Raw genomic sequence first — 20,724 nt, 5'->3', positions numbered from 1 at the left:
GTCTATTTTTCTAAGAGCTAGCTATTTTGATGGATTTTAAGCTAATGGAAAAATGTTAAAGTTTTGCACACAAATAATTAAATATTGAATTCAACAATATTTGAAATGTGATTTCCCTCATTGGCGCTCAATAATACGTTGGATTCAACATAACTTTGGTAAATACGAGATGACTATACACAAATTTGTCCATTTTAACCAACCAAATTAACCTTGAATGTGAGAATCAAAGCCCGAATCGTTTTTTACAAATGCAGATTCCCTTAGAAGTTACTGTATGTTAACCGTGATCGTACTCTTAATTCTAAAATATACTCACCTTTCATCTTTAGGGTTAAGGGTAAAAAATGTGAGTAAAAAATTATGAATGATCAAAAACTCATGGTCCCGGATCGTTTTCAAATAGTCTAGAATGGTTGTGGATTAGTTTTTTTTTGGTTCGTTCTTAATTTTTTTTTCATTGTAATCATTAACCAAGTCCCAATTATCCTGGGCGGTTCGGTTTGGGATCGTTTGATGACCCAAAAATGTTGTGAAAATATTGATCATTTTGCTATTATTTTCTATTGTTTCCATTTTGCTATAATTCTTTGAAAATCTGTTGATAAAACCTCACGGGTATTTGGAGGAATATTTAGGTGGCGTTCACACCAAGCGCAATAAGGTGTATCTCTAGACATGTATACCAAAAACCCTTTTTATCTTTAGAAGGATCTTTTGGAAACACTAATATGAAATTGAACCTAAATTCATTCTCCCAAATACAAATTAAGCAAAATGATTTATTGCTCTTCAAACATCAAAGAGCTAAGACAAAATGAAGCTAATTGTTCTCATTAACTTAAAAAGCACGAGACACTGCAGAAAATCAATTGCAACAAAGGAGAACCGTACTGAGAAATGCAACCTAAACCGTTCATTTAGCAACTGATTAGTGTTGATCGTTTTATTGTAAAATAGAAAAGAAGGTAATACTGCACACAATGAAAGTTGTATTCTAAGAGCTTCCTTCAGCTTTCTTTTCCCACCATTCCATAAACTTAGCTTGCGCAGTCAAAGTATCCAATTTATAAAGTTGCAGGGCATGGTTTCCGATTTCATGTCCGAATGTCCATCCAAAAACTGCTCCAGCACCAAGTGCAAGAACAGCACCTGCAAAATAAAATATCTTTTACTTCTACAATTCTAAGTGCCTTCCACAAAATCAGATGTTAACAAAATAACAGTGTTCGAGTTTCAAGAAAGAAATACTCATAATAAAAAGGAAATTAGCGTATTTAGCTTCTGATTTGATAAATAGTAGTAAGAAAAGCATAAAGTTAATTCCATTTGCAGAGACTGCAAGAGCTCATAATAGTTCAATTGATGAACATAGTGGCAAATGATGTATGGTTGGACAATAATGAAGGCAAATAGAGAACAGCTTAACACACAGTTTCATAAACTACTTATTTGTTCGGAAAGTTAGGGTTGAGTTGTTAGGAAGTTGATTGTAGGAAAGCTGTCTTGGGTTGAGCAAAAAGTAGGGCTAGGGTTATATTTGGTGGGTTGTGGGCTCGAATCCCCTACACAATTTTAACATTTTTTTTCAATAGTTTCAGGCACCTTTTCCACATGCTCAGTCAATTATTGAAAACAATGAGAATTCATCCAAAAGACTAGCCTGGTAGGTGAGAGAGTTTATTTACTCTATAAACACCACATTAGTTTCCCAAAAAACCAATGTAGAACAAAGTCCCATAACCTTGTAATAGCCTCAAATCCATTCCATTATACAAGTTCTCCAAAGAAATCTCTCCTATACTTAATCACAAATCCTTTTTGCTCCAGAGACAATGTTGGTATGGATCCCCTTCATCAAACCACCTAAAATGCTTGAGAAGTAACGCCTTCAAGACTTTCCAGGTCAGCAATGGTGAACGTTGATTTTCCCATTGATACCAAAGAAGTGTCAGCCCTTCGAGACATACCAACACAGCCTCCACCTTCTCATTCATATTGAAACGATACAAGGAAAATTACTTTTAAGATTTCATAATCCACATATTAGGATCATCACCATCGAAAGCGGGTAGTTAATTAGATGGGCCATCTTCACATAGGTGCACTGACACGCTTCCCTTATTCCTCAAAAGTTTGGCGTGGAGACCAGTGCTAAAACCTCTTTTTGCTTTATCCACTAATAGCAACAGATGATGAATTTCAAAAATTTTCTTTTATACCTTTGCCTATAGTGTCCATCCTTTTTAGGAATGGGTAAACCATAAATCATCATAATTACTTAGAGGGACAAGATAAGCAAGCAATCCACCATTCTTGCAAGATTCAATTTGCTTTGTGAAATAGTTTACAACCCACATTAAAAAGTTAAAGGGAAAAAAGAGACTACTTCGCTCAACATAGCATCACTAACACTGTGTTTGAATAGGATGAAATGACGGAAAGGAAATGGTGGGAAATGAAAGGATTAAGCTTTTAGACAAAATAAATCCTTTCAACATCGAAAAGTTATTAAAAGCAAAACACCAACCTTCCCTCATCTCCCTTTCCCTTCTCTCCCCTCCCCTCCCCTCCTTTCCTTCCAAAAATCTTATCCAAACATTGAGGGCTAAGTGTATCTCGTGCTTGCTCAAATAATTTACAACAATGGCAAGAAACAAACATTTCCAGCCATCAACCTGTTAAATCAAAACCCTATCGAATTGTTTTTACCACCACATTCCATTAAATTTATAAGTGTGTACTTCTCGTCAGATCACTTCTACACCCCACCCTTTTTCTGCTCTAATTATCAAAAATCTTATATCGAATTGTTTTTACCACCAAGATCATTGGTCAAAATCAAAATATCACCTCAAACAGTTCATGTGTTCACCGTATTGTAGGGAAATCACACTTATAACTATCAATAAAGCTACATGAGAAAGATTTGACAGAAAATAAAATAAAAAGTACCAAGTACATTGCAACCATATTGTGCGATATTCAAAGTGGCTTCTAGCCTTAACTTCAAGCACTCGATCAACCCTCAAGCATATATTTGTGATACTATTATGTTAATACTCGAAACTATAAGTTTGAGAAGTATTAACACAGAGTATCAAATTTTAAGATATACAAAGTTAGTATGTTACCCTTCAAATAACAAAAATAATACTATATAATTCAAGCAAGGACATCGACTTTTTAGTTATCTCACACTCTACGTCAATCCACCTAGCAATATGCATAAGGAATGTAAAATACCATTAGAAAAAGGATAGAGAATCCCTTAGAGTTCGGACTGTAATGCAAAAATGTGAGTATGGTAGCAATCAGTATAACATAATTTGCTAGCTAATTCGCTCAAGTTTTCCAAGAATAGTCCAAAATCGACCATAATTTGCTTTTTTCGATTCGCGATTCGTGCGGAGATTAACGAATCGTGTGACACTGGTAGCAATTGTAGAAATGGTCATAGTGATGCGGTAGTTCTACCACCAAAAATTGCACAAGAACATGAAATATACCTCAAATTAGCTTAAAACATAATTTTTGTACACCTTTTTGATAAGAAAACTATCAATTCGATATATTTAAAAAAAACTTTCTAGCTATGCCAATATTATTCATATGGCCATATTTTACTATGCTCAAGTACAAGGTAGTATTATTTCCACGGAGGTCATGGTATGTTTGGATTAACAAGATGCATCTACTAAAACATCATGTTCATTGATCGGGGAAAAAAAAATCCATGATGATTACTTTTGGGATAAGGTTAAAGAGATAAAAGCATCACAAAGTTGATGCATATGTTAAGAGTTTTTTTTATGGCTTGAGATTTATATCTAGGGCTCCTAACCTTGACAATGAAGTGGTGATAGGCTATGTGAAAGCTTTGGGATGATAGCTGAAAACTCTTAAGAAAAAAAAAATTGTATGAAGGAGCAATTAATCTTTTTGCATTTGAAAAAAAAGAGGTAATCTATGAATGGTCACAAATATAGTTTCGATCATCATCACAATAACAGTTTGGGAAAAGATTCCACGGTAAGTGCAGGTTTCTATTCCATGGACCTATATTTCGTATGCAACCAACTAAAAAATCCTTTATGATACAAATGCGGTGATGCAGCCTTAATTTTGTACTATACTACATATGCCATAGATTGGTGATCGATTAATGGGTCGAAAACTCCAGATTAAATTAAGGTGACAAGAAAACATCTTAGGTCAATATGTTAGTCCTTCAACACATAGATTTGGAGCATTTATAAACATTTACGATGTCTAAAAAAGATAGAATTGACATGGTGGTGCATATTGACACCACTTTGCATTTGTCATCTCGAATGACCTAGAGCTATAAGAATGGCCTTTACAGAAAATGGTATTTTGATCCAAAAAATTATTGTTTAGAAGAGGACAAGATGGCGATGTGGCAAAGAATTCTTCCATGAGGGATTGTTGGATGATTGGAAATGAAAAGGTCGTTTAAGCTTGTTAAGATCATCATTTCGTCCAACTTGGTTTTTTTCAACGTTTTGTTATTGTTACACTTTTATAAAAAGTTATCAATGTTGTTTCAATAAATTTTATTTTTTTCAATGCATACTAATAGCCTTGTAAACATATTAATACACAACCTTCTATGATTAGTTAAGTTTAGTGTCCAAGCTTGTGCGGATCAATACTAATACATATGTCCAACATGTCTCGCCTAAATAATTAACTACTGATTAGTTAAACCCAAAACATAAAAGTAAATACATATGTTAATAAAAAATTTATGCATAGATTATTAAAAATTCTATGTGACCTACTAAAACATTATCATGATTCTCTTCCCAAATATGTACCAAAGAACCCTCAAAGGGAGTGAATTGCAAACAGAAGAAATACAAATTGTAAAACTATTCACAAAGCATAATTCGAAGTTAACAAAACCACATACTACATCCCCCAAGCCCTTCCCCTGGGAAATGAACCGCAAACTATAGTGAGCTCCAAATTATATAACATTGTTCACAATCCACCGTAAGAAGTTAAAAAAGACCATAAGCAACATTATTCAAAATTCACCATAAAAATTAAAATAGTCAACAAAACTACATCCCTCAAAACCCTTTATCCCTCCCATATATCTCTTATCAGGTAGAGACCAAAGAGCACGATGCAGTATATATCAAAGGCGTGAATAATTCTAAAATGTCACTTTGTCAAACCCCTATCAAGTATTTGGTCATCTCCTTGACAAGAACTTACCTCCATCTTTTCTCTTTCAACCACATTCCATTGAAATGATAGCTTTTTCCTTCTCAATAGACCCATTTTGCATTGATTTCTTCCTCTACAATTTCATTTCATCAGAGACACCACTTAGTTCCTCCTAGTACAACACAATTTAAGTCTTATTTTGAAACATCAATGAAATCTCACCTCAAAGTAATCCCAAAAATGAAAATGATTTCATTCTTAGAAATAAAAGTCACTCAATAAACCACGCTTACTCACAAATGTTGAGCAAATGAAGAGATTACAAAGCCTCAAACAAAACATGTTCCATTATAATGTTGATGTACCACTCACATCCATTATCAAAGGAAGTTATAGAAGAGATTATTTAAACGTTTTTTGAAAAAAAAAATCAGCATGTGATTATGTATGTACTTAGTAACATTATATTAAACATAACCTTTAGGCTTGCCATCACGTAAACCATTTATAATAATCCTCACTTTTTGACATGTATCACCTTGTATCTGCCGTCACTATTATCATATCAAACAATGTTACCTGGAACGATATTCGATTTGAAATGAGAGTGCAACCTAGATTGATTCTAAAACGATTGGGTGTGAGATAAATTACGCATAAAAACTTATCTCTCCTACTCTAGTCAAATGTCATATTTGAAAATGCCCAAATTTAAAAGAAGGGGGATGGGGCCACATTGGACCATGAGGGGGGAGTGAAAAGGGTAAAAGTAAGAAAAATATGTAATTTAATGGCAATTGTGTAAATAGCTAGAATCTCATGAGTGCGTAAATAAAGAAAAAAATTAAATGAGACATTTGATGTGAATATACCAAAAGAAGTAATTCGAATGGGAGGGGGTGTTTAATTTTAAAAGAAAATAAAATTGATTGTTTTGCTTTAAGATTTTTTTTATGTTGATCGTTTTTAGTTTTCTAGGCTTTATCTCTTAATTTCGTCCCTTCTTTCTTCTTTAATCTACAAATGGAGGCCAAAATACCTATGACAAAAGGTTTGCCGGATCGAGACAACACCTTGAGCAATTTGAATCGCGTTTTATGGATATTTGGAATCGTCGTTCCAGGTTGCGTTACGTGATTAAATCTCACATTCCATGTTTATATGATGTCAAAAGCCACTCATGATTTGAACATAGACATCAGCTTTTGTGCAGTCTACACAAGAGGTCAAAGAGTATGCACCAGGTACATAAGCTGAAAATGCAGCAGAATAAGCAGACAAGAGACAAGCAACATGCATAAGGTGAATACGTAAAGTGGTTAAATACCATGGGGACTCTTTGAGTATTTCCAACAAAAGCCTGCAGTTGAGACCGCTCCAACAGCACTTCCAATTAGGCCATACTTTACTGCTTCCCTAGCAATTCTCAGCTGTAAAAAGGTTTAGATTAAAGAGATGCATTAATTATTAACTGATCATCAGTTTCAAAAATATAATTCTGGACAACTGCCATACTGAGACTACAGATAGAAAAACTTAAGGTCCAAAATCCAAACTAATCCCATGTTTAAAGGAAAAGAGCATTAAAAGCTTGCCCACTGTCAACTTCTACAACAACGATTGTGAATATTAATCTGATTCTATCTGAACAACTCAAACGAAAATTACACCTTTTTTTTAAAAGTAAACCCAAAAATATGAATAAATTTGGAAGCAGATGTTCGATAAAGTACACCCATCTGCAGATCACCTAATCAAATTGGATTGACCTCAAAATTTGTTCATGTGTTCAAATGTTAGATTGTTCTCAAGTAAAATAATTATTAGCAACCACATTCATAATACTCATAAAGTTCTAAACTTCTCAAGCAAGGCAACAAACTCAGCTGTAATCAACATCAAAAATGCAAACTCCCTCCAGAAAAACAATCAAATTTTCCTAATCTAAGTAAATCGATGAGACTAATACTAAAATTTTCATGGTCATCGATAAAACTAGACAAATCTACATCATAAACAAGAAGAAAAATCAAACCTAAATACTGAAATTTCAAATAAATCCAAAATCAAAACTAAAGCTGACGCAAAACTTAATAAAAGACCAAAAAAAAAACGATTAAATTTGCCTCATTTAAGTAAACCAATGAAAGTACTGACAGAATTTTCATGTTCATCGCTAAAACCAAGACAAAACCATATCAAAAACAAGAAGAAAAATCAAACGCGAGTATTGATATCAGCAAAAAAATCCAGAATCAAAAATAAAGTTGAAGCAAAGCCATTAAAAAGAAAGAGTAGAAAGAGATATACAGTGGGGCCATGAATAGGATCAATGGCGATGAAGGAGTTGATATCGTCATCAGACCAAGAAGGTAAAGGATTATCGCGCTTAGTGAATTTGGTATAACTTTCAAGAAATGCAAATCTGTTGCACCAAAAACTTTTCCAACCTTCTGCCATCTTTTTTGTTTCACGCACACTCTATCTCTTTTGGGTTTTATTCTCTTTACTCTTAGCGAGGTGTGATCAATTCAGAAGTCAGAACAGTGCCCAAAGTGATATCAATCAATGATTTCAAAACAATTACTCACTGAAAATAAAGTCATCGATCGCTTATTTTTATATAAATTCATATGATTGTGATAAAATAAACTCACCTTGAAGGTTTAATAGGAGTGTTATAACTAACTACAAGGAAAGCTTCAATTAGTGATGGCAATTCAGTCCGAATCCGACCCTAGTCTGACTCGATTCGAGGAAAATAGTTCGATTCGAGTCCGAGGAAAAGGTTATCCGACTTCACGAACCGAATCCGAGTTAGAGACGGACCGGAGTTGGACCTTATTAAAAATCCGACACTCCGACCCGACTCCGACCCTGAAGGAAATCCGACTTTGAATTTGACTTTTAACCCAATATTTTGTTTCCTTTAAAATTCTGGACGTGACTAATTCAAGATCTCTCTCATACTAATTGTAATTTTCGATTTTGAAAAACTACTTGGCATTTTTATTTAGATCAATCAATCAAAATACGACAAATCAGATCAAGAGAAATAAAATACGCCAAATCAAAATGCGAGAAAATTTTGTTAAATTGTAGTATTAGGAATATTTCTCATGTTAAACTTGAATTCAAAGTACATATTTTTTTGTTAAATTGTATTTGAAAAATATATTTTGTTAATTTCGTATGCTTTAAATTATTAGTACAATATCACAACGATAAAGTTTGATAATAATCCGACTCCGTATGGTCCTCATGGATATTAACCGCCCCATTGACATTGATTTTAACAAAATCAAGGTCTGGAGGCACCCATTTCATAGCTTCTCGCTTACAGTGATGCTTTTTGCAACCATTCATCAACTCATATTCCTTGAGAATGTCTTGAGCCTTATAGAAACAAATCTCTGGTCTCTGGAGATCATAGAGTTTATTAAAACAAAGATCATCATGAGCTCCAAATTTGCGAAGCACACATACCAAAAAGCTCAACATGCTGAAAATTCATGGACTTCATAAGCAAAGCTAACCGTTCTTTGAACGAAGAAATATTGTCCCCTAAAGGAATATTAGGAAGCAACTTCCATACCTGTTAAGCCCACACACACCCACGCAATACATGTAAATTATCCTTCTTTAAACCACACCTTGCACACAAACCAACTCCTGCGATACCCTTAATACTCAGTTTAACCCCATGGGGAATAATATCCCACGCAGCCCACCATAAGAAAATTTTGACTTTGGGGGCTGAGCCTCCATATAGCCTTTCATAATGAATTTGCACCAATCAAACTCGAAGTAAAATATTTATTAGCTGTGTGTACTCCAAGAGGCATCATGAACACAGAAACAATTATCCGCACTAGCAGCCCAAGTGCGTTTGTCCTCTCTAACGGATAAAGAAATAGGAGCATTAAACACCCAATCAATATCGATAGGAACAAAAAGACCTTCAAGAAGCTCCTTAAGCAAATTTCTTGAAATGAAGTCAATGATTATGTCAATAGTGGCATGAGCTTCAAGCCCACACGGAGGAGAAATAAGCTTACCAGAAACCTGCTATCGAAGCGTCTTTCCGAAACCTAATACTTCTCCCATCTCCAATACTCCATCCAGACCTAGAATCAACAATGTGTCTAACACCCTAAATTCTTCCCTAGGCAAAACTAGGGTTACTATCGATCTTAGTATCCCAGATAGACTCATGAGGGAAGTACTTGGCCTTTAAAGACTTAACAAGAAGAGAGTTGGGAAAGCAGTGAAACCTACAGAACTATTTTGCTAACAAAGCATTATTGAAGTTTTCCATGTCTCTGAAGACTAAACCCTTATCTCCTTTCAAAGGACAAACCTGCTTCCAAGCTTTCCAGGTAATACCACACTTAGAGCTTAAAGTACCCCACCAAAAGTTTCGAGTAATACTGTCAACCTCATGACAAAATGAATTCGGGAACTTTAAAATAGCTTATAACATAGGTCGGAAATGGATTGAGCAACCTCTGTGATAAGGATTTCTTTGCCTGCTTTAGAATGGAGCTTCTCCTTCAATCCTTGCAATTTTTTCCAGCGATTTAGAAGCCCTACAAAGGAGAACTTTTTGGAACAAAAGAAAACAGTCGGGAACTCTAAATATTTGTCATGACTTAGCACTTCTTTGATACCCAAAGCGCCTCGAACCTGATATCTCACATGACTCTCCAAACATCTTAAAAGAATTTTCACACTTATCTCGATTTATCTATTGCCCTGATAACCTTTAATACAGAGCAAGAATCTCCATGATAGCCTGGGCTTCTTCATAACAAGCACAAGTAAAAATCATGCAGCCATCAGTAAAAAAAATAGATGCGAAACCTTAAGGGCAAAATAGGCTATAGTTATACCATGAATCGACTTGTCCCGAAGAGCTTTGTTAATCATAGTCCCTAAATCTTCAACACATAACAAGAAAAGGTAAGGAGAGATAGGATCACCCTGACAAAGCCTACGTTTAGGAACCACAATATCAAACAACACGCCATTAACCAAAAAGGAGTAAGTGACCGATGAAACATAGTTGATCCATCTAGAAGGAAAACCTATCTTGGTCATAATGTATGATAAAAATTCCCATTCAACCCTATCATACGCCTTGCTCATGTCAAGCTTAAAAGCCATGTACCCTCTCTTCCTAGCCTGATTGTGCTGCAAAAAATGGAAGACTTCCGACGAGAGGAGAATGTTGTCATATATTAATCGACCTTGAACAAAAGCACTTTGATTGTCATCAATGATTAAAGAAAGGATGACCTCGAGCTTGTTCGCTAGCACCATAGAATTCAGCTTGTAAAAGACGTTACACAGACTAATTGGGCTCAAATCTTTCATTTCAGAGGGATTAAGGGCATTTGGAAAAAGAACCACATTAGTATGATTGAGGCCCTTAGGCATTATACCATGATTTAGAAAATCCAACACCATATCGTAAATGTCGTCCCCCACTATGTCCCAATGCTATTTAAAAAAATAAGCAACAAAACCATCCAGACCCGGAGATTTACAAGGATGCATGGAGTCTAGGGCAGCAATAATATCATCCTTAGAAAAAACTCGAGCGAGTAAATTTGACATCGAAGAAGAAATCCTTACATCAATCATATCTATTTAGAAATAGCCAGACAGGAAGAAGAGAACAGTTGTTTAAAGTAGCTCGTACTGTTTAAAGTAGCTCGTAATAGTGTGCTTTATAGCCTTTAGACTAGTTTAAAGAACACTTATCTTGTCTTTAAGCCCCTTCAAACGATTGCACTTCCTTCTCAATGCCATTTTAGACTGAAAGAAAGCCGTATTTTTATCCCCATCCCGCAAAACAAAAGGACGAAAACTTTGCCGAGCCACGGTCTCATTATCATGCCTTAGCTTTCTAATATCAACTTCAAACCTATGAAACTCCTCCACAACCGCTGGGGACTAATACATTTTCCTCACCCTACTTAATCTCTTCTTGAGCCACCAGAGCCTTTTAGAGGAAAGTAAATAGGTCTCCTTGTTCCCATGTTTCAGAAGCAAACCGCACTCTTCAATAACCCAAATCCAATTCGCCCCATACTACCTTTAGACTTCGACCAAAACTCATGAATAATATCAGGAAACGAATCATTGTGGATCCACTTAGCGTCATAGAAAATAAGGTTTGTCATCATTAGCTCTATTATTTTCATACTCCACAACACCATGCCAGAGCTCAAGAATAATCGGCAAATGGGCAACGGACATCCCAAATAACATTCTCAACAGCCGCATGCTCGAACATTTGCCTCCACCCTAAATTAGAAATACAACGACCTAAAAGCTCCTCTGTGAAACCATCATGCCTTTTGTTATTCCACGTAAGTTTAAAGCCCTCAGCTCCAAGATCCTTACGATAATTTGTCTCCAAACAAGACCGAAATACATTCATAGAAGAAAAGTTGACACCAGATCCGCCATGCTGCTTATCCGCAAACAGGGCTTCCTTAAAATCCCCTAATTACCCAAGGAAGATCATTGTCCTTTCCCAAAGCACTAATCAGATCCCAAGTATTGTATTTTTGCCTCGCTTCTGACCAATCGCATATATCAGACATTCTCCACTTCCTACTGCTCGAATCACTAATAAGGGCATCAATGACATAAGCTTTCTTACAACATATCTCCATAAACATATCATCATTCCAGAATAGCGCAAGACCTTTAGCTCTACCAATCCCTTCAAGACACATTATGGTCAAACCGCAACTTAGCTAGAACTTTCTTAATGTCAAACTCAGAACTCTGTGTTTCACTGAGAAAGAATAATTCAAGGGAAACTTTTCGCACTAAATCATAAAGCGAATTAATCGTAGAAAGACTCCCCAATCCCCTACAGTTCCAAAGATAGATTTAATCATGAGTCATCGAGAGCCTGATTAGTGGGGCCCACCACACTTTGATAAGAGTTGTAAGGATGATCATGGGAACAATTAGGCTTATGTTTCTTTTTTAAAGAACCATGATAATCAATATCCATGGGCTGAACTACATACTTCTTCTCTTTACTTGCTTTTTTGTGTCCCACATGCTGTAGAATTGGATTGTCTCTAGAGCCATGAAAAGCCCTAAAAAACTTTAAGCCACCTCTACTTAGATTTGAACTTACAAGGATTGCTACTAACTGAAGCACTAAATGACGATTACTTGTTCGGAATTCCCAACTATGGTTCTTCTTGGAAAGGATCTTTATTCTCCATGGCTTTCGAATCATTATCTATACCATCTCTGATATTCCCTACGTTATCATTGTGCAAATCAGAAATATCACGATTTTACTTTTTCCAAATTATCAAGATTATTTTCATCAAAACGAACCCTGGTAAAAGAGAGAAGCAACATCATTAATCACATCCTTATATATAGGCCATCCTCTTCTTAAACTCCATACCTCTTGTAAAGAAACTCTTTCGAGCACATGGGCTAGGCTCCTCTACTATCTGGCCACTTTCCCGATCATCTTGAACTACCCTCCATGGAGAAGCCCTTAACTTGGAGCCTTACTTCATGTTTTTTGAATCCACGTAGCCATCCACACAATCCTTTAACCCATGGCCCAATCAATCACAATTGTAACAAAAACTGGGAAGATTTTCACACCAAACCTGCACATTACTGATATCACCATCTCTAAGCTTCAGACAAATACACCCACACCGGGTTCCTAAAATCAACAAAGACTCGAACCCGCATCGACTTTTCCAAACCATTGTAATCCTTTTTATCGATGGAAACAAATTTCCCAACTTTATCCCCCAACCTTTTAGCATTAGCTTCATTAAGTCTTCCTTTCAATGGGGCATCATAAAATCTTGCTCATAAGGGTAAGAGAAAAAAAAATGTAAGTGAAAGGGATTAATTGATTGATATTCATAAGGGTAAGAGAAAAAAAACGTAAGTGAAACGATTGGTTTGGTGCTTTTTCTTCATGTGTTAGGTTAGGGTTGAGGTTGTTTTTTAATTGATTGATTGATATTCAATTCAAATCTTGTCCTACCACTCTTTAAGAGACATAGGGCGATTATGGGTCGTTTGTGTGGCTTATAAGGTCACAAACTTCCCCTCACTATCTAGAGTGTCTCGATCGATCACCGTTCGATCTCCCTTGACCAAACTTCCCATGAGACCATAGAAACCGAGCTAGGGTGAATCCTCACCATCCCTATTTTGTCTCTTATCATTTCTAGTCATCTGTATATTTGTTTGTTTATTGCTTTCATAGTTTAGTTCATACACCCTCTCATCCCTTAACCTATCTACGTGAAGTCCTTAGTCTCTCTAGCTTTGTCCTCGTGGTTTGCCCCCGACTTACCTCTATACTCGTTATAGTTGTATTAGGGTGTTTTATAAATATTGTTTGTATAACTAGGTTCTTAGTATTATGACGTGCTAGAAACCGGTTATCAAAATGGCACCGTTGCCAAGGAGAAGGCGTTATGTTTAGATTTTGTGCTTGATGTAGTTTATTTTATGTTCTTTTAGTTTCTTGTTAAATAATCTTGCTTGTCAGTGCTTACGCTTGGTTTCTAGTGTTGTTTGCATGAACCATAACACTCGGAGATCACAGCTACAGCTTGTTCCTTACAATCTTGAAATTCAAAGAGTCACGAGACGATCTCCACCTCCAATTCAACATCAACCACCCATACCCGATCCTCTTACACCACCAATGCCCTCTTTAACACTTAGAGGCATTCTCAGATATATGTGTGCTCATACCTCCATACCCCAATAGCCCGGATTATGTGCGGGTGCACCTCTTCCACGTCAGTTTAGCCGGTGACGCCAAGGATTGGTATAAATGTCTAGAGCCTAACTCCATAACTACTTGGGCTCAATTGAAGACGACGTTTCTAGAGAGTTTTTATCCTATGGTTTGCACACAAGATTGGCGTAAGAAGATCGCGTCATTTAATCAAGAGGATGATGATAAACTTAGTGCTGCTTGGAGTATATTTAAGAGAATGATCCGAGCATGCCCCCATCATGAGTATGGGGACAATCACTTGAACACTTTCTTCTACGATGGGCTCAATGACTTTACAAAGGCACTCCTAGACTCTGCAGTTGGTGGGCAACTCTCAAAGGTCCCATGCAACCAAGTAAAGGCTAAAATAGAAGAGGTAGCCAAAAATAGCTCTTGGGAGGAGCGGGGAGTAGTGGGCTACCTAAGGGTATGATCGACACGAGCAACTTGGACTCAATTGGGGCTAAAATCGAAGCAATCATGGATAAGAAGTTTTCTAAGCTCAAGTTGGCTTAAATTAGTTCCACGGTGTCTGCTGCAAATGAAGCCAAATCCTTCTCATATCGAATATGCGAGGGCACTAATCATGATACATCTTATTGTGGGGTTCGAATTCGGAGCATGTGGCATCGGTAGACTATGGAGGAGGCATTTTAGAAGGGGCTGTAGTTGTGAGCTATAATGGTTATGGGTACAACCCCGAGTGTGTAGTAGCTGTGGGTTATGGTGGCCAAGGTCAAGGGTACACCCAACAAGGTTTCTACAACAACCAACCCCTAGACCTCCCTTCAATTCCAATGGTAGTCAAGGAAACTTCAGCCAAGGCTACAACTCTAACAACCATGTGCCCTCCAACAATCCAGCCAGTGGTAATTTTCCTAGGCCTAATGGGAATAGGCCATACCTCCAAGTGCCACGACCCAATCCCAACCCACCATATCCCACCACTCAACCACTACCAAACCTCGCTCCTAGTCATGACTACCTTTTCACCCAAGTGAGCTCCCTTGCTCAACAAAACCAAACCCTTTCCCAAATCAATCAAACTTTAATTTCACAAATGCAACAACTTCAAGCCCAACAAAAGCTGTTCAAATCCCAACTTGCTCAACTAGCCAACCCACCTTTACCCACGTTATTCCCATCCAATCCTCAATCCAACACATCAACCCAACCTTCATCGCCTAACACCCCAAATTCCAACCCTAACCACCATACATACAAGGCGATCTTCCTTAGATCAGAGACTTCCTATCCTGATCCATTTGAGGCCACAACCGATGATTTTGGTGAAGGTTCTTCAAGGGGTAGTGAGCTTCATGTGGATGATGAGCATAGAGATGACCTTGAGGGGGAAGAAAAAGAGGGTATTTTTGAGGAAGAAGTTGAGAAGAAGGAGAAAGAAGTTGAAAAGAAGTATGATGTTGAGGAACAAAAGAAAGATGACATTGAAAAAGAGAAAGAAAATAAATTGTTGGATCAAGAAGAGAGATGGAAGAAAATTCAAGAGAGAAAGGCTTATGAGCGTCTACATGCCCCACCGCTACCATTTCCATACAAAGCGCTAGAAAAACAATTGCAAGCCAAGTTACTAAATTTTCTTGAGCATATGAGGCAACTTGAGATGAAGATCTCGTTCTTAGAGGCTATGGAACAAATGCCTCAATATGCCAAATACTCGAAGACTCTCTTGGGGAACAAAAAGAGGCTTGAAAGCAAAGTTGTCAATTTACTGGAGCATGTAAGTGCCATCATCCAAGGCACATGGGCCAAGAAGGAAAAGGCTCGAGGACCCTTGATGCTCCCGGTCACTCTTGGGAAGCTCAACTCCAAGGGAGCACTCGCTGATTTAGGGGCCTCGATTAGCCTCATGCCGATGTCTATTGCCAAGCAACTCACTTTTGAGCTCAAACCATCAAGGAAAACCATCCAACTCGCCGACCGGAGTGTTAAGATGCAGAGCTGTTCAAAAGTGACCCGACTCGAAAACCCTAACCGAAATCGAAAATAAACTGACCCGAAAATGTGTTTCTTTTTTCGGTTTATCGAACCGATAATACCCGAACCGGTTGACAACCGAAAATGGGAAAGCTGAACCCGAGCTGTAACCGATTTTTATAATCGACACATAACCATTAACCGAGATTACCCAAACCTAATAATGATCGACCTGAGTCATATCCGACCCGAATCATGCTCGACATCGAATTCGATCCGGCTAAAACCGACTTAATCGAAACGAATTTTATATCAAACTGCTGTAAGCCTGAACCAATTTTTAACATAGAAGTATGATAGACTCATATTCAATCATCTTATTAGTTAATCTAATAAAGTGTTAGATATTTTAATAAATTAAATTTCATAAATACAATGGTTTCATATATTAAGAGTTAATAATCAATAGTCAATGTTTATTTAACTACTTTTGATTGAATTAGATGAAAATTGATAGAACTTTATAATTTTAATTTCCAATAAAACAAGTTAAAGTAACAAAGTAATAATGATTACTAATTGATTTGCATTTTAACTATTTTTCTTTAAGTAAAGGGAATCTTGTCATCAATTAAAAAATGACTAAAAACTTAATCTGATATTGATTCGATCGATAGTAATTAGTAATACGTAACCAAATTATGTTTTTTTAAAAGAAACCCGAACCTGATCTGTACCCGACAAAACCGAACCCATTAATAACCAATGACAACCCGAAACCGATTGACACTCGACACGAACTTCAACAAACACCAAACTGATGCTAACACTATAGCTTGAATAACAGATCTCCAACTAAACCGTGACTAACCGACTCGACGCGAGTGTGACCCGTTGTAACACACAGCCGAAAAATAACCGATCCGAAATACAACCGAACCGAATGACACCCGTCTGAAACCGACCTGATCAACCGAATGAACACCTCTATTAAGATGCCTTTTGGGGAGTTTGAGGATCTACCTATCCAAGTGGGAAACATCGTTGTCCCATGTGATTTCGTTGTGCTAGACATGGTCGAGGATCCTTATACCCCCCTCATACTTGGGATAGATGCTTTGAAGAACTTGGGTGCCCTCATCGATTGCGAATCAGAGACTATTACTATTCGGGTAGCCCAAGAGAAGGTTGTTTTCAGTTTTGCTAAGTCTTCAAAAGAGCCTATGGTCGAGCAACTTTGTTCTCTTGAGATTGTGGAGAGTGTGCTTGAAGAGAAGGTTGCGGGGCGTAATGTTCTTGTTTCCCCAGTGTACGATGAGGAAGTTTTTGATGAAGATGAGATGGTGAAGAAGAATGTTGTTCTTGAGAAAGAGAAGGAGATTGTTCTAGTGCGAGACGACAATGATGACGATGTTGATAATTCTGACAAGCAAACCCGCAAAAGGAAGCGGGTAAGAAAAGAAAAACCGTAAAAAGAAGAAGATGGCTCCACCCTGGCTTGGGGGAGCCCCACATTTCAGTCCACCACCGGATGACCCCGGTTCTACATTGCTCACCTCCGCCACTGCTGCTCAGCAGAGTTTTGGGTCACCACTACTTACCTTTATACTCGTTATAGTTATATTAGGGTGTTTTATAAATTTTGTTTGTATAACTAGGTTCTTAGTATTACGACATACTAGAAACTGATTATCATGTTTATGATTAAATTGCATATTCATATGAGTTGTGGCATGTAAGGATCGAAGTAGGGTACTTAGTATCGCAAGTAGCTCCTAAAGGAAGTCAAGTAAACTTACTAGATTTACTTTAAACGTGTATAGGTGTCCGGTTCATAAAAGGGGTGTAAGAACCTCTTTTGAAGTTATTTTACGACTTCTCATCTTGCAATTGCAGGTAAGTACACACAGTAGCTAAGTCTTGCATGCATCTTGAATATGTTTTCTTTGCGTAACAATATTATATGAGTTATGTTGACTATGATTTGCTATTAAACATTATTAAGATATTGTTTCAAGTGTGGATCGATTTGTAGAGATGGTAGAGAATGGGTTTTGATGTCATGAGAGTGGAATGTTGAATTATATGAGATGGAATGGGAATGATTACTTATTGATAAGTTTTGAATTATGTTTTATGAATGGGAATGAGTCCCTTATTGATGAAGATATTAAGTTGGTTGTTTATTGTGACTTTACTGGATAGGTACCCCAGTTGGTTTAGTTCCCGAAGGCATGGCTTATCTGTATATGGTCGTTTTACGGGGTATGATCATACTTTGCCATTGGGGGCCGGCATGGCCGTCACCGTTGAGGTGTTGCCATGTGGGTCTTGTAAACCCCAATATGGTGGCCTCTTGTTCCATAAGAGAATATATGAAATCAAAGAAGAGAAGGAAAATGGTGAAGGCATTGAAAAGTACATCGAAATGAGAAATAGTTGGAGTTGATACTTATATGGTGGAATGCCTCCTTTATCATGTTATGTGGATATTGATTGTTGGTCATATATATAACTTTTTGTTAGTTACTGACGTGTACTGTTTGTTTTCAGTTTTGATGGCTCATCTTTGATGGCCCTGCTATGACGCGTTGGTTTATGATCTTACGTTGAGCAGCGGAGACATCATCGATAGACATTATCGGTGATGAAGCTTCTATGCATTGCATACGGGGGGAATGAGTGAGAGTCTTGAATTGTGCAATAATCTTATTGTTTTGACTTTACCTGTAGTATATTTTTCATTCAGGTTGTTTATGTTTTGTGTTTAAGTCACATGTCCTCCTTTTTGTATAACTTATCTCCGCTGCGTTGCAATTGTGGTTTGTATGTTTTAAATATTTATTACTCTTTTTCTTTCTTCAAACTTAAGCGTTTACTTTGGAACCACGATCCATGCTCAGCATGTCGACAGAGGATTAGGCGATGAACATTCCGCCATGATATTTTGTTACAAGGCCGATGTTGCCTCTTCTTGATTATGTTTTACTGAACATTTATTTTCTTTTGGTGCATCCAATTTCCAGGCAGATGCTGCCAAAATTTCCGCACGGTTTTGTTTGGAAATTTTTCTATAATCCCTTTGATTAAATCAATCAAACGTAACATTTTCTTTTCCTTTTCTTTATTTCCTTTTCTATATTTTATTTTTAATGTAACACCCGAATTTCCTCCTATCCCTTGCGGTTTTGGTTTTTGTTTAGAGGGTCAAAAATTAGGGGTGTTACAAGTGGTATTACAGCCAGTGGTTCCTATTTTAAACGCTTCGTGTTTTCTTTAATAATCCTTTTTATAGTTAAACTATTTTTAGTGTATGGGTAGACTTGGGTTAGGTGCATTTTATATATTCATGCATATTGGCTATTATTGCACATGCAATTTTCATGCGTATGCGTACGATCATTGTGATCAATTTCTATGATTTTGTGATGGATTTGTTTTGGCTTAACAAATGACATGTTCATAGTTGTAGTTTTGAGCCTGGGTAATACTTATAAAACAATTATTGCAATTATGTGTTATGTATAAGCTATCGCTAAAAAAACGTAACTGGTGGAATTTGAAATCCTAGCAAGTTAGTGGTGTGTTGTACTTACATTTAGGGTGATGCTTGTATAACCATTGGCATTATGTGTTTGGACATAGTTATACATTTAAATATGCATATTTTCTTAACATAAACTAGTATGTGTACAATATTTGTTAATTATGTGCTTAAATTTCAATATTTATTAGTTTATTTAAATTTTATTTTGACAAACTTATCAGTTCGTCTTAGTCTTGAAGTTGATGTCGTATTAATCAAGTAATAATGAAATATTCTGATTACTTATTTTGTGGTGACGATACCAATCGGTCATTTTTGATTTAGTTGCAAATTGCTAAAGTTGCAAGGAAAATGTAAAGTGATACAATGTTTAATTTCTATTTAAGTTGTTGACTTTTTATGGCTAAATATGAAATGATATTGTAAAATGTGTTTAATATGACTCCGGGTAATTTAATATGAAACATATATCAATATGCTTGAACAAGTATAACCTTAACAATATTTTGAGTTATTGTCAAAAACCTTTTTAATCAATAATTGATGTTATCCTGATGACACTATTGAGGCTAATAGTCGTCGAAGCAAGAGTATAAATGTAACACCTCGGCCCTCGTACTGCTGGTGACTACTCATGCAGACTGTAGACTAGCCCCACAAACCAACACAAGTCTTTCCAGCGCACTTTGGCCTCACTCGCGCACGCCAGAAAAAACTTCTCAGGAGGTCACCCATCCTAAGATTGCTCAACACCAAACATGCTTAATTGTGGAGATCTTAGCAAATTGACTCTTATGAAAAAAAAAGATGCACCTTGTTGATATGAGTAGTCTATCAATTCTTTTTCAAACTAAATCTAGGGTATTACACTCCCCCCCACTTAGGAATACAACGTCCTCGTTGGGCAGTAATTTCAGGATCTTTTCCCCGCTAGATGCACTGAACACAATCAGCCACTGTCGCAAGGTTGCTCTGATACCATTTGTAACACCTCGACCCCTTGGACCGCTGGTGACTACTCATGGAGACCGTAGACTAACCCCACAAACCAACACAAGTCTTTCCAGTGCACTTTGGCCTCACTCGTGCGCGCCCGAGAAAACTTCCCAAGAGGACGTGTAACAGGAGCGGCAATCTTGATACATAATTAACATTTAATAATAATGTTTAATCAAGAATATTGCAGAAGTCTCAAAATGCCGAACTATTAAAAACTTTAAATCATAAAAACTAAAAC

General features: G+C 36.8%; 1 protein-coding gene across 1 annotated transcript; it reads right to left on the bottom strand.

The window, feature by feature from the left end:
• Positions 1 to 894: 894 nt before the first annotated feature.
• Positions 895 to 7,965, bottom strand: LOC130812899 (succinate dehydrogenase subunit 6, mitochondrial-like). The gene is made up of 3 exons (XM_057678538.1): positions 7,510 to 7,965; positions 6,527 to 6,629; positions 895 to 1,152 (listed from the first exon to the last, which is right to left on the bottom strand). The coding sequence occupies exons 1-3, from the start codon at positions 7,657 to 7,659 to the stop codon at positions 998 to 1,000; spliced, it is 408 nt and encodes a 135-aa protein (XP_057534521.1). The 5' UTR covers positions 7,660 to 7,965; the 3' UTR covers positions 895 to 997.
• Between the last annotated feature and the right edge of the window lie 12,759 nt (positions 7,966 to 20,724).

Source organism: Amaranthus tricolor, chromosome 5 (assembly GCF_026212465.1).
Source record: "Amaranthus tricolor cultivar Red isolate AtriRed21 chromosome 5, ASM2621246v1, whole genome shotgun sequence".
In the NCBI taxonomy this organism is placed as follows: Eukaryota; Viridiplantae; Streptophyta; class Magnoliopsida; order Caryophyllales; family Amaranthaceae; genus Amaranthus; species Amaranthus tricolor.
This window is presented reverse-complemented; position numbering and strand designations above follow the sequence as displayed.